Here is a 15,581-nt window from a genome sequence, read left to right as displayed (position 1 = left end):
GCAATTCCCTTTAACAAGGAATTTGTGTTGAGATTATATAGTGTTGCTTATGTTATCTTTTTTAAATAGATGTGCAGACACATGCAAATATGTTATTTGATATCCCCTATGTCAGGGAAGTATGGTATTACAGAAATGAAATGTGCGAGGGAACATGATCTTTTGTTTCCCCGTGGAGACAAGTGCTGAATGCTGTTGCCCATGGAATCAGCTTTCCATTGATCCCTGAAGCTTGTTCAGAGTTGCTGTCCGAAACACACACCACTTTGATGGGCACAGGCTCATTTTTATGTAAATAATATGCTGTGTCAGTGTGGGCATCCAGTTGCTGTCCTGTCTCTGGCAGGACAGAACCCTTAACAAACGGGTGGTTGTCGTGCCTGTGTTAGAGCAGCAGAAGCTTGGCTAGCCCATGCTGCCTCATGTTTCTTCCAAACTTTATATAATTTTCCTTTGTTCATTCCACATTAAATTTTCACACTTAACCACACCTGTTTCACACTCCAGTGGAATTAGTTCAGCAAATAGCCACACTGTGCTGCCTCCCAGTACCTCCCTGTCCCCTAAATGATAACGGAGCTAAATTGTGTGAGCTTTTCTACTTTAAGTCAACCTACTTGCCTTAGCTGAAAGCATTAAATGTGGTTGACTGCCCCCTAAAATAGAAAGGGAATGCTGGCAGGGTCACTCATAAGTCACAAATGGTTGTGGAAACCGCTCCTTACTGCCTCCGGCTTCGTGAGTGGCACATTTGGTTCTCTGACCTGGGCACTGACATCCCATGGTCAGTGTGCTCTTTGGTCTGTGCTTCTGAGCACCTGATCCCAACCCTCTGTTGCAGTTATGGTGCACTACAGTACTTGAAGAATAAATGATGGGCATGGTAAACCTCCTCTGTGGGACAAATGGAGCTGTGTAACAGTTTGAATTGCTATACAAGTCCTTTCAGGAAATCCTTTCAGGAAGAAACTGGGAGGTGCCCATTGTCTTATATGACTGGGTTGTAGGTTCATTTGCTATACACTGTATTTCTAGAACTATTCCCTGCCAGCTGATTGTGGTCTTGCTCACCTGATACCATGTGCTGTGTCCTACAACTCCCTCAAAACTAGATTTTATTTTTTTTTCCTGTCCTGGCTGTACCCCAGAATGGACAATTCTTCTGTCACTATGACCTGGTAGTTTACTCATATGATTATATAAACATTCAGCAGACTATTGAGTTCTTAGATTATTTTTCTTTGGGGGTACAACAGTCCTTTTGTAATAGATGACATAGACTGCTCTGTACAGCTACAGTTTGGGAATACACACCTGGGCTGACTTCAAGGCACCAATTTTCTTTTGAGGGCAGTGTAATTGTAGTAAGAATTCCACTGCAGATATCAGATGATTTTTTCTGTAAATGTCATTGTTGGGCTGTCATAGTGTCACTGCTGGTGATAGCCACGTTTTGGAGCCAAATCCAGTATTCTACATAAGCTATACTAGGACTATACTCCTGAGGATGTATCTGCTAAAAACTGCTGCAGTATTCTATGGAGCATTCCTGTGTCTTAGTTGTTAAATTCATCTTTCTGCACAGAACATACTGAGAGATGGTGCACTTTATTTTTTTTTTTAGAGTTGTTTTCTCTTCTGCTTTATTTGCCTTTTTTTTTGTCCACCTGGTAGCATTTCTGTAGAAAAAAAATGTCCCCTAAGCAGTGCTATAAAAGTTATTCATATTTTCAACAGAGATGCTGAAAGACAATATGTTGCCAAAATATGTTTGCATATATTCCTGATAAAATAATTTTCATATTCTCATAGTAGTTACTACTGACTTCTAATCTTGGTATAAACTCTTAAAAATATGTTCTTGGTGAGAGTACTGTAAATGCTGCAGTTAAAATTATTATTTCAGAAATTATGATGAGAGCATGATTTTATGCCCAGATAGCAGATAATAAGTAGAATTGGAGTTTTCTGTTGTTAACGTTGTTAATATCTGTAGAATAGATTACAGATTACATTACTCTATTTGGCTCATATGAATAGATTAAAAGGCTTGCTGTTAGTGTAGGTTCAGGAATGTAGATTTGGAAGGAAGGCAGATATTCTGCTGTTAATACTTTTAACTGAGGTTGCTGAAAATTGAAGTACACTATATAGAAGGAGATGAAAGGTAAGAAGGGATGTCTTCAAAATGTGCAGATAAATACAATTGATAGTACAGTTGTGCACGGTCTGGACCACGTACTAGTTAGGATGGAAGAATTTTGAATAGCTGTGCTTTGTGCAGGTAGCAGCTGTGGAAATGACACAGCTGATCTTCAGGTTCCAGCCTGATCTTCTGTTGCATAATCCCTTGTTTTATTCTGATGAAATTAGGAGATAATTGTGGGGAAGTGTAAGACGGTGATAGTTGTTGTAAAAATAGATCAAAATAGTAAGAAAAGCAAATTAATGCTGTGTCATGTGGGATGAAAAATTAAAGCAGAGAAATTCTATTAATTGAGTAGATATGTACTCTGAATATGTAAATTTTTATTTTAAAAACCCCTCAGTACTGGCTTAAAACAACTCAGTGGCTTGAGTGCCGCACATCGTTTATGTCTGATTATTTTAATAGCAGAAAATGAAACAAAAAAGATCTCTCATGACTAAATAATTACTGCTCCATTATAACAGCTTCTTTTAACTCCTTATCTCTGTTCTTCCTTTAGCTAAATGATGCTATATAGCTTTGCAGCTCAATTAAAGGGTTTTTTTTAATTGGGATTTTTTTTTTCAATTTGCTTTGTCATTAGTGACCTTAAGGATTTTTCTTTTTACAATTTCCTTGTACACACATTAATTTATTTTTACTTTACAAATCCAGTCTCAAGAAACATCTGCTTCAAGGGTAGCAGCACTGTTTAGCTGCAAGGCAGCTGGAGATCTCCAGTAGTTTATTTATACACTGAAAAGAGGGGGCTCATAAACTGTTGGAATTACTGATTCACTGTAATCATTCTAAAATACTAAGTTGTGACAATGTAAATCTAATCTGAAACAAAATTATTTATATATGTGTGTAGGCATGAATATTTGCGAGTATTTATTATTTTATTTCCAGGACAAGCGTTTGGGGAATTTAAATATGAGACTATGCAATGCACACACACATGGCTCAAATTCCCATTGTGAGGTGGGTTAACACCTGCAGGATCACTCCCGAGGAGCATGTTCCTTATGCCATGTGAAATATGGAGAACTTGGCTTTTCCTCTCTCCTGTGGAAGGGTGGGGCCACCTGCATAAAAGCTGCACCTTAGTCTATGAGAAACCAGGGTGCAATCCAGTCTGCCTAAATCCTGCCTGAGCCTTCAGCTTGTACCACCAACTCTCTGTGCCTGCTTAGATGATTATCAGCACTTGAGTTTTCTGAGCACTCATCTGTGGCCACCCAAGGATGCTGGAATGTCTCTTCATGGCCATGAAGGTGTCCCTCCCCAGGAGCCCTGCTCAAATGGGTAGGCACCCGGGCTCTCCATATATTCCCTGCAGGCTCCCAAAAGTGAGGCCACATGAAGACTCTGGTGGCAGCACTTTTGTCCATAGCAGTTTAATGTCTGTGCCCTTGCTGAAGAAGAGTTAGGGCCCGCTCATCACAATGTGGGTCTCAGACCCTCTTCTTTATATTAGATAAAAAGTGTTTGCTGACAACTGAGACCAGAACCCTCATTTCCCTAATCCAAATTTAAGGACACAGTGGTTTCTTGCCCATTGTGTGGTTGAGGTTTGTACTTGCATAGTCCCATCAGCAGAGTGCTGTGCCTTCAGGGAATGCCTTTAGCCTGTCACTGTGCAACATCTTGGAGCTTGAGGCACACACGTAGCATTTGAAAGACTTAAGTTTAGTCCCTCTGAGGATAAATAATGCTGAGATCCTTGTTCTGCAAGTGGAAGAAGGTTGAATTAAGACCTTCCAAATTGCCAGTACCTGTCTTTTCTGGTTATCTGTACTCCTGGTTGAAGAGAGAGATGCCTTATAGACATCATGCTGGAGACAGAAAGTCACTGCATGTACCCAAGTGAAAGAGAATGCTTCAGATTTCAGAGGTACACCAAAACTGAGTGAACTGAAATCAACCCCATTTTTTTAGAACCATACACTGAAGTAGGGAAATAAGACACATTTTCTTCAAAAAATGTACCTAGTCACTGACCTTTATGTCTGTAAAACAGGATATAATCAAACCCATAAAGTTGGAGTCTGTGCAGTTCCAACAAATAGGTTCATTTATTTGTTCTGGGATGTTACTAACAATGACTCAAAGCAAAACAGTAAGTTAGCTCTGAGCTGAAGGTTGATTCTGACAGTACAAAGTGAAAAGTAAGTATTGTTACTAAATAATGTCCAAGCTTCAATGTGGAACTGATTCTGTGTTCTTGGGTAAATCAAATTTCAGTTTCTCCATGCACAATACAGATGCTTGTCTCCTTTATCATGGTGCTCTGTAGTCATGTCACTAACATTGTGAAATTTGTTGAATTATGGTGGTACTGAGCTGTGCAAATAACTAAAAGGAGCAAGGTAGTAAAATCAGAAGTTATGCCCTCAATCAGGTACTTTTTCTGACAGGGACGTGTGTTTGGGGCAGCTTAATTAGAGGCAATGATTTCTGCACTCAGCTCTCAGTTTGAATCCTAACTTAGTTTATTCTTGGGAAGGTCTCATAGTCATAATCTTTAGTTTACATAGTCAAAAATAAATATAAAAATCACTTAATTCATGGTTTGGTAGAAGCAAAAGTTTTAGTGAAACATCAGGAATTTCTCAAGTAAAAGATCTGAATTTCTTCAATGTACTTTACATATAAACTGTGTTGTTGTGACTTTGGACTATAGTACGGTGCAGTGCTATCAGTGACATTTTAAGGATGCACACAACTGACTTTAGCATTGAACTAAAATGGAATTTATTTAAATAATAGCCAAGATACTCGTTAATTAGAATTGCAGCCTATGCAATCACAACATTATTAACCTCTCCTCTTTGGGAGAAAACCATTATGCAAGCATGGATGCTGTTATCCTGTTAGCTTAAGAACCTGGATAAATCCCTGAAAAGGCATCCTGACACTGCTTCCCCTACCACATACAGATCCAGCTTTCATCTCCACAGTAGTCCATGCTGTAAACATTCTTTTGGGGTTTCCTCATTCAGTAATATTTTCGGAGGACAGAGTCCTATGGCTTTCCATTAATTGTTAGCCCTTTCAGGCATCTGCAGCTGGGGGAAGGGAAGGAGAGACTTGCTACCAACATGTTTGTTTCCTGGTGCTGCCAGCTGACCAGCTTCATTTCTGGTCAGGGTTCATGGAAATCAATCTGTTAATTTAACAGCATGATGCTGTTAAATTTCTTGTCAGATTCTGACTTGCTTAACAATATGCTATTTGATAGTTATTTGAAGTGCAGTGTTGGGCTTTTTTTTTCTTATACACTTATGCACTAATTTTTTTAATAAAATGCAAAATGGTGTTAGATATGGAAGTTCTTTTAAAAACACACATTTAAGGTGAATGTACTTTCCCTCCTATAAATTGTTCGTGGGTTTTAGCTGAAAAATGAGTAAAAGCTTGAAGCTTGAAATGGTTGATAAGTAAAAGCACTCTGGATGCATGCTACTAATTACAGGCAACATTGAAAGAATTAAGAGTTTTTATTATATTCCCAATCCACTAACTTTTTAAAATTAAACACTAGAGTGGATTTTGCATACTTCCTTAGCTAGAAAATAGCACATGGCTTTGCAGGTTATATTTAGCAGGAAGATACTATTTTGCCTTCAAAAGCTTAAAGATATTACTACTTTTTTCTTCTACAAATTTGCAAGTCAAGAAAAATTAGGCTAACAGGGGAGGGTGGAAATAGCAGTTTTCCTTTCATGGAAGCAGAAATCTTGCATTGATTTTCACAGGACTCTGGTGACCCATTCAACAGGAATACTCCACTGAAACTATGGACTCTCTTCTCGTTACCATTTGACTATTATTCTATCCCCTGGATGATGTAGTTTCAATGTGTATCATATTTTCACACTGCTTTTAGGTGATGCTGCTGTTCCATGGTTTCTTCAGGGATACAACTCCTAGATTTTTCAGACTTTAGGTTATTTCACAGCATCCAAAAAATGCTTGGTTTATGTCCATCCCATTGTGTTTGAGCTCCCTACATGTTAATATTTTACAGAGCTCCTCTCTCAATCATAACATACAGCAGTAATTAGGAATGAGCAGAGGAGCTTGAGAATACTCTCATGAGTGTGGCTGTGTGAAAAAAAGATTGAATGAATGGTCATGCTTACTTTCAGAAAAAGAGAATATTGCTACCAGTTTTCTGAGCTTATCATAAAGGGGGCAATAGATTCATCTGGGGGAAAAAGTAATTATTGAAGAGTAACTTTTAATTATTTAAAAAGTTGGAAGTTCTTGGCAATTTAGAATAGGAATTAAAAATAAAAGTTTTATTTCAGACTGTTGTAACATTATCATCCAGATGTGCTTGCTGCAAGCCAAAGAAACATTGGGGTCTTTTAAAATATATGTCAACTTGCATGGAGGCATCTCCTTTTCCCAGGTGGTGGATGGGAGATCTCTAACAGCACCCTGTGCTAAAGCTTTCTGTGATGTGGAGTCATGGATGCTTGGCAGGGGGAATGAGGAGGATGTGTCAGAGCTGGGTGCAGCTGCGCAAGGCTCCTGTATGAAGCAACCTGGGTGTCCCTGTGTGTCTCTGGAGCACTCTGGTGATGCCTCCCAGCCTGGCCACAGGCTCTAGGCATGTAGTGGTGGGATGAATGAGAAATTTGGAGGTGGCCTGATGCTGATATTGTAGGCACCCTGTTTACAGGCTTGCCTCTCTTTGCACAGAGTATTGCCCTCCCCTTTGGGACAGCAGTGTCCCTGCCCATGCCACCCCCAGCAGCCCTGCTTATCTGGCCTCGGGCTATTGGTCCCTAGGTGACACAGATGTGGGCTACCCCTACCCTTTACCTTCATAGTAGACTCCTCCAGCAAAGGTGCTGTAATCTCCTTGCAAAACCAGCTCAGCACAACCCCTCAGGGACTCCTCAGGGACCCCTCGGCCACTCTCATCCCTCCCTGTGCTTGGCCGAGAGCTGCACTGGCAGCCAGCAGTGATTCAGGCACTGGGCACCAAAACCCAGTGTTGGGCTGAGGCTCCCACCAAAGAGACCTCTCCTGACTGCTGCTTCTAGAAGGCACTGGTTTAACAATGCAGATTTATTTTAAACAGTATTTGCAACAGTAACTTCCTTGGTCGTTAAAAATGGACACCTGGTCAGCACAGTACATTGTTTTCAAAATTAATTGCTCAGGTTATTTTATTATAAGTGAAGTTGTCTGCTAACACAGTCCTTTTATGTATCTATTGAACTTTGGAACCAGTAGTGAAACTTGCTTATTACCGTCCTTTTTTGCAGTATGTGGGCAGGATAAAAAGATGCCATAGGAACTTTGAAAGCTCTGCCCAATAACTTGATTATTAGAAGTTGAAAATTGTTGTGGTAATGAGTAGGGGACTCTTTGAGAGAATAAAATCAAATCATGCTTAAAAGAAAGTGTAGATTACATATCACTAAAGTGAATTTATGGAAAACAGTTTTCAGTTCCAGATATGGTCAGTGCTTTTTCCTCTTTCCAACTTGACCTCCTCAAATAAAATTGCTTCTATTTTGTCTGTGTCAATAAGAGTTTTGATAGGATCTGAACTATGTCAGAAATGAAAACCATGCCTCCTGTGTGGACATTGATTTCCTTCCATTTATTGTTGACTGCCTCTTATGTGACTTGTTCCTCTTAGGCCAATTTAATAATGTCTGTTCAAATTATGAGAAGCCTTCAAGGCCTGTCTGAACAGCCAGAAAACTTCTCAGAGAACTAAGTAAAAGCAGAAGATGAACTTCAGTTGAAATTTATAGTAAACTCAGAATTTCTCTGTGAAAAGTTAAGTTGAATTGTTTTTATTCATGAGCTTCTAAATTAAATACATCAGATTTAGTGCTTTGAAGTGATTTTTTTTCTTTAATCCCCCTAACTCCCATAGACTGGATAATCTCCCGTTTATTGCAATGTTGCATATTTCAAATACAAGATACACGTTATCTCTGCAAAGTATGAAAGTGTATTAAAAATAATTTTTTAAATGCTAGCATAACCAAAAAAAAACCCAGTTTTATTTCTATTTGTCTGGCTATTTCAGGGAGGAAGCAGATGGTTTTAAAGCACAGCTTTTTCAGTGCAGCATCCTACCAACTTAAATCGGAAGAATTTTACATTCTGACTCTCTAATTGAGGCCAAATCATGTTCTCCTCAAGGCTCCCTGTGCTGCTTTATTCAGCAGAAGGATTCCTCTCCAGAAACCCATCTTGACTTGTTACATCAGGGAATTACAGTGTACAGTAGCTTATGTGCAGAGGTACCTTACATAAACTGTTGGCTTTAATTCCTTCTTTTGGGTAGCAAATGCAACCTTGCATATGCCCACAGTTACATTATGTAACTATGGACAATATATTGTTTCTAAGCAGTGGTGGAAGTGTAAAAGCAAAAAACAGTTTTGTGAACAGCAAGGTGTTTGTTTTTTACATCAAAATGTTAAGTCACAAAGCTTGAACTCAGAGATACTTCGTTTACTCAGAGATATTTAATTTTCTGTTGAAACACAGTGGAGACCTCAGCAGATGTGGGAATTGAGCTAGAGCTGATTACACTAATGTTTCATTTTATTCAAAGTAGGATAGCCATATGCTTAGCACATTGGACTGAAATGAGAATTTCAGCATGCTTGGAAGGCTTCTGTGGAAGCTGAAGCATATTCTATAAGATGCATGTTGTCAATACCCCTTTCCTTTGCATGCAGCAGTATTCCTGTAGAAGGTCATGCTGGATATGATGAACTTTGTGGTGAAAACTGGACAGTTTCACAGGAGCTGAGGAAAGAGTGATGAGGTTTAAGCCATGTCTGTGTTTTGGGGTTGTTGGTAAGCATTAGTGTTGGCTTAAGTGTAATGCTCATATGGGAGTACCAGTTCTTAAAATAAGTAATATTAAACAAAGTGAGGCTCAGTGTAATAGGGAATAAGGTGAAAAGTAAGTAGCAACAACCTACATGTCATTATTGTGCTTAATTGGTAAAAAAATATATATTTTTGTCATATTGCACTATGCCAATGATAAGGACCATCTGCAGTCTCATTGTCACATTGCCTGTTTGATTTTTTTCCATGTACTGACATGATATAAAGTAACTGTTTTACAATGATGTTACCTTAGCACTTCAGAGTTCTAGATTTTTTTTCTCACTTCTCAGTTGAGTAATTTTCTTCTTAATATTGTACGTGTACACATAGTGAAAATGGGAAAATATTTGTAACTTATAAATCAGGAAAATTTGCTTGGGGGGGTGGGGGGGAAGGTAGGAGAGGTGTCAAGGTTACAGAAATAATCACTTTCTGACTCTACAGGCCAAGATTCTCAAGGGGTATATGATTCTATGTATTGCCAGTTTAGGTGCCAAACTTGAAAACGGAGGGATTTAACATCTTAAAGCATTTCACAATAGATACCTAGTAATCAGGCATTATTCAGACTTAAAGTCCTTGTCATGAGTTATAATGTTTTAATATTTGAAGTATTTTTTTCAAAAATGCAAAGTAAATTATTCAGAAAGTTGTATCCTGCATTTATAAATAAAGACTTGTTGCTTTCCATGTTAGTCAAGTTTTTAATTTTAGAATATTTCAAAATGCTGTAATTAAATTAGGAAAATTTTACTTTGGGCTACTACTCAGATAGTGACTGGACTAAATTTCTGTTATTGATTTACTGTATTTGTTTCTGAAATCATCCTGAAAGAAGTTCTATTTTTAAAAAAGACCTTTTTTTTCCTGACTTTATCGCAGTGTGAAGAGTAGAAGATTGTCCTGAACTGGTTTGTGCTTGCATAAGCTGCTAGGAGTAGTAATGTATGACTAAATGTGGGTAGTGGACTTAAAATAGTAAAAATGAAGTACAAAATGCTCAGTTTTGAAATGAACTGTCAATGCAGAAGTCAGGCCTTTTTAACTTTCTAGTCTCTAAAGTCTATGTACCAGAGCTAAGTTTGAAAACACCTTGAGATTTAATTGTACATTTGCAGTGAACTAACAGTAGTTTATTAATTCTAAAACCTGAAATGATGCATATACATATTAATGCATTATAATAATTATTTTAGTTTACATGATTTTTATGCAGTAATTAATTTTTGACATTTCTAGAGTTAAGCTCCTTTAATATATATATATACACTCCTATTGTGTTATTTTACTAATCTTAATTAAAAAGGGAACATTACATATTGAATACTGTACCTCAATTTTATTGTAATGATTTTACTGGTTACCAGGTGGGGTGGCAGTTGAAAAATTTGGTGAATGCACTACGAGAGGATCCGAGTGGTGTTATCTTAACTTTGAAAAAGCGACCTCAGAGCATGCTTACCTCAGCACCAGCTTTACTGAAAAATATGAGATGGAAGCCCCTTGCTCTGCAGGTAATGAAGCTTAATCATAAGTCATACACCATCATTTTAACTACAGATTATCTCAATGATGCTTTATTGTGCTTCATCCTCAGCAGCATATGGATTTACTCTTGTATACTTTGAAAAAATTGTTTCTGAAATTATTTCTCTGCAGTTTGTTCTCATAGGCTTAATTGAAATTAAACCTGTTAGAACATTTCAAACTTAAGAAGTAATCATCCCAGTGTTCTACAGTGCAGAAAAGGAGCCTTAGATAATTTTTCTGAGTAAGAGAAAACAAGCATGCTTCACAAATGGATATATTTTAGTTTGATGTCTTGTGAAGATCTCAGTACAATATAACCTCAAAAAAAGCAGGGAGAAAACTGTTTGAGTTCTCAGTTTGATCACTCATTGAGTTATAGGAAAATTTATAAGGTGATTGTATTCTATAAATAAGTTGACCATCAAATTTCCTCATGTAATTAAAGTTGTATTTGTGTCATAGTTGTTCTTGAGATTGAAGCTTTGCACATGAGGAGGTGTAGCACAGGGGGTCTGGCTGAGCACCTAATTTTAGTAAGCCTGCAATGTGCTGACAACATGGAATGGTTTCATTAAAGCTTTCATGTTTAACTCTAGGATAAAATGTCACTGTGATGGATTACTCTAGGAAATAAGTTATGTTGAGACTGATGAAGTCATGTAACCAACAGACAGAACCAACAAATAATCTGTTTTTCCATTTAGTTCAGATAGAATAATGTTTAGAAGTTTATTTTCTTTGCATAAACAGTGCATTCTTTGGGAGATTTTTATTATCACAGTAAAAATTCTAATTAAAAATTAAGTACATTTGAAAGAGAAAAGACTTCTGCAAAGTTTGGACAAAAGGAGAATGAGATATGGAGGTGCCACTGTCATTAGCTGTGGTCTTTTCCATTTAAATATTAAGAGATACCTAAAAGGAACTAATACCATAAAGAACTTCTTTTAAATATGTGTGTATACATATATATATTTATATATATATGCATACATATATATATATTTTATAATGGTTAAATGCATCTTAGTATTTTAAACTGAGTAAGTTTTTAAATCATTGAGATGTCTTAGTCTTTCAGATATAAAGACCTGACTAAACATGTGATAAAAACTTTCAACCAGGAAGATCTTATTAGTGTCTGAACATATAAAATTGCAAATGTGCATGCATGACATGAGTGCATGGATGTCCATACTTGAAGGCTGCACTTTTATGCTAGCTTTAGTGAGAATATAAATACAAATGGAAAATGTACATCATTGCTTTAAATGAGGTCAAATGCTTTCAATCTAAATCCTGTTTGGGTGAGTTTGGTATTTCTTTGGGTGAATTGAACCATTGTCCTGAATACTCCTCTTTTTGTTTCATTTTATCATTTGCCACTAGAATAATTATACTGAAGACCCCACAACAGAAGTTTCTGACAGGTAATAGGGTGTTATTCAACTGATCTAACTTTAGGTATCTACTGTGTACTTATCTACATATCATTCGGGTTTCTCATCTGTGCTCCCTTTGGCCAGCAGACTTACATTAGCAGTCCCTGGTTCATTCATCTCAGCCTATTTCAGACTGATCTACCTTAGATACAGTGAATCTGGCCCTGCACTTGCCTCTTTCTCTGCATTTGATGATGAAGGGAATCTAACAGCCAGCTTGAATGTAGATTATCTGTATTGGATGACACTGACCCTAAAGAGTGTTTTTCTGTAGTATTACTGACTTGTGAAGTGGGGGGCAATGGGAGTATTGGTTTTGGTGTGTTATTTTCTTGCTGATAGCATAAAAAATATTAATATTTTCAAGGCCAATATGAGTACAAACAGAGATACTGTTAAACACTACAGATATAATTTTGGTATCATGATGATATTCTGATTTTATCAAACATGACAGCAGGAAAAGGCCAGAACCTCAATCAGTGCTTATGTGTACAGTGGGCATATGTGTGTCTGTAGTAATTTATTATTTTAGTGTGAGAAACAACAGTTTTCTTAAGTAGGCGGAGTGTGGACAAAGCTCCAGGGAGAAGTGCAGACAAACTTCAGAAGCTGCATAATGTTGAAGTTTCTGTTGTTGATTTATGGAGATCAGAGCTGAACAGATGTTAAAGTCAGCTGATATTAAAGTTTAAATGTAGCCCAAGTGTGAAGTCTGTACTGTACATATTATCAATAGCAAACAGCAAAAGCACTCAGAGTGCAGTGTAATATTATAGCTGTAAAAATATGAAGTTATGTTTATTTAACAAATTTTCTGAAAAAAATCTTCAGAAAAATAAAGTTTGGCGACTGGAATTTGACCATCTGGCTGGTATGAAGTTTCTTATGTTCCTGATTCGCATAAAGGGGCAATTCTTTATTAGGAGCTTGGGAGATAATGTGAGAGGAGAGGGGGAAAGTGATAGCAAATATCAAAAAAAACATAAAAGGAAGCAGTACTTACATCACCTTTGCAAACAGGGGAGGTTATGATAACTCGTTTTTCCCATATCAGGATGTCTTGAAATAATTGAGAACATTACAACGGTACTGCCATCCCAGAGTTAATTGAATCATATGTATTATTCAACAGACACAAGCTACAAGGAAATTATGACTCAGTAATAATTCTGTTCAAGTGCAAAATATGAGAAAAATATTCAAAAGACTGTAGAATGAGATATGGGGATGAAATTATGACAAAATGGGAAATAGGAACAGCAAAATGACTGCTGTGGTTTTTTTGGTTCTGCAAATAGATTGAACACAGGAAAATATGGTGTCACATCCTAATCATATTGCGATGAGTGAGGTGGGAAGGTGGAAGTTTCCCCTAATGTAAGGAGGCTGACACAAAAGCAGAGACTTGAGGTTTTGTATTCATCCCACCAATGAATATGTTTAACAGCTGATGCCGTGGATGTAGAAGGTAAATATTTCAGTGAATTAATTTAGGAGACTGATTTTCATTGAAATTCACATTGTGATGTTGTAATTGAGAACCTTCAAAACTTAATTTTGGCTTAAAGTGAATAATGTTGAGGCATTATTGGTAAATTGCATTCTGCTTGTTTAGACAGTAATTATAAATAACATGAAGTTTGCCAGTTGCAGCTATATGACAAACTAGACTTAATGGAGAGATACTAAATATGCCTGTAAGCTGGGAAAGTGCACAATGAGTCTTCCACTTAGGCAATATGCAAGTACCATCAGTGGATCAAGTAATTTGGTGTGTGAGTGACAGGGCATCCTAGAAGTTAAATTGTACCCTTTGAAAGTGAAACTTTTAAGAGCTTACTGGCCACTGTTAGTGGTTTAGATTAGCCACATCTTCAACCAAACTTTGTGGCCTCCATGTCTGGAAAAAACTTTTAGATCATTTGTATATTAATCACCTTTTAATTGGCATAAATGATTCTTCGAGTGTTCAGTTGTTTACTTGGAACAGTTCTGCCCTCACATCACAGTGTTGCCATGAATTAGGAGTTAAATGCAGGCTATGTACATATTAATTTTTTGTGTTGTTTTTTTTTTAATTTTTAAAAGTATATGGTATATTTATTTTTTTCACAGATATTCTTAGAATAAGTGTGAAAGGTTAGGGGAAAGGAAGAGGCAGAATTATGCATCTTGTGTAACAGTCCCAAAACTGATATTGAGTGACTTGATGTACAGTAAAATAATATAATTAGTGCATGGGTGTACTATGCATCATTACATAATGAGTTTATATTTATAAATGCATTAATTCCAGCTCTAAGGTCAATCACTACAGAAATAAAAAACTCTTCTTTTTTTTTGTTTGTTTTGCTCCCAATTGTATCCTGATTAAAGTGTTGTTTGTTTGCAGGGTTTTTTCTGTTTTCAGTCAGTTGGTTGTCTGTTTTAATATCCAACACTCTCCAACCTCTCACTGATAATCAAGGTTCTCTTGTGATGCATTTTGGAATCATGTCCAAATTTGTGAAGTTAAGGGATTTTTCAGCCTGTGTTTTTCATTATTGCTTTTATAACATTTGAATAAGGCAGCTGTAGCCTTGGGAAATTTAGTGGTTGCCTTTTGCAATTGAAAGTATCATTAATATGGTGCTGTACCATAAATATTAAGATGTTATGCCTGCAAGACAAACCTTACTAAATTTGCTTTTCAGTTACTTGTTTTGATAGTCTGATCCCTTGTGTGGGAAAATAGAATGGTATTTCAGTTTTCAATGTTTGTATTTCTGACTGATCCTGAATGTGGTGAACAAACCAATTAACTTTAACTTTCAATTTCTTTTAATTTTTTTATTTGTCATAGAAGTGACTTTATCTTTGAACTCTCCAAATTTTGGTCTGGTTCAGAACCCAACTTTAATAAATATCCTCTACTCTGTATTGTCTGTTTTATTTCTCCTTTCCACTTTGTGTTATTTTGGGGAGGTTTCAAAGGAAGGCTCCTTGAGGTGCTGTTTGAACAAGGGTGGAAAGTTCAACAAAGAAGATTCTTGGAGATATGAAATTTTAAGTAAGTCACTATCATCACACTAGCAAGAGCCTACCTGCAAAGTCCTTCTTTGCCTTCTGGAAAATGTTTTGTTTATTAGTCAAAAAGAAAATGGACCTTACTACAGTGTGGAAGATTCTTCATCCAGTTTCTTTATCATACAGAAAAGGAGTGCTAGAGCAACACGTGCCATGCTTCGGTTAATTCAGGGTACACCCGCCGGAATGGGTGGAAAGGCTCTTCCTCATCCCAGAGAGGCTGGGGACAGGTCCAGCTGACAGCCACATCTTGTGTGTTGACTTGGAAAAAACCATTCTGACTGTTCCTTCACCAAGCCTATTTAAATGTCACCTTTTGTATATCCAAATAGTTCACTGTACTGTTTTGTATTTGATTAAATTGTGCCACTACAAAATCACCAGCAGCTCACTATCTGCAGTTTTTTAACAGTTTGTTTTGGATTACATCATATTTCCCTGTGATATATCCAGCTTTTCAGCCTCCT

General features: G+C 37.0%; 1 protein-coding gene across 9 annotated transcripts in view; it reads left to right on the top strand.

Annotated features, from left to right (window-relative positions):
- Positions 1-15,581, top strand: part of CNKSR2 (connector enhancer of kinase suppressor of Ras 2) — a 209,991-nt gene that overhangs the window by 102,882 nt on the left and 91,528 nt on the right. For 6 of the 9 annotated variants that reach the window (XR_011697485.1, XM_071551813.1, XM_071551731.1 and 3 more), the window contains exon 9: positions 10,441-10,587. The exons of the other annotated variants lie outside the window; for them this stretch is intronic. Coding sequence is in view for 5 of the 6 variants with exons in the window: in XM_071551813.1 (XP_071407914.1) it covers positions 10,441-10,587 (147 nt within the window). In the remaining variant the exon portion in view is untranslated. The remainder of the gene's footprint in view (positions 1-10,440; positions 10,588-15,581) is intronic. 9 annotated transcript variants of the gene reach the window in all.

The sequence above is a fragment of the Pithys albifrons genome, chromosome 1 (genome assembly GCF_047495875.1).
Source record: "Pithys albifrons albifrons isolate INPA30051 chromosome 1, PitAlb_v1, whole genome shotgun sequence".
Lineage (NCBI taxonomy): Eukaryota > Metazoa > Chordata > Aves > Passeriformes > Thamnophilidae > Pithys > Pithys albifrons.
Note: the sequence above shows the minus strand (reverse complement) of the source record. Positions and strands in the feature narration are given on the sequence as shown.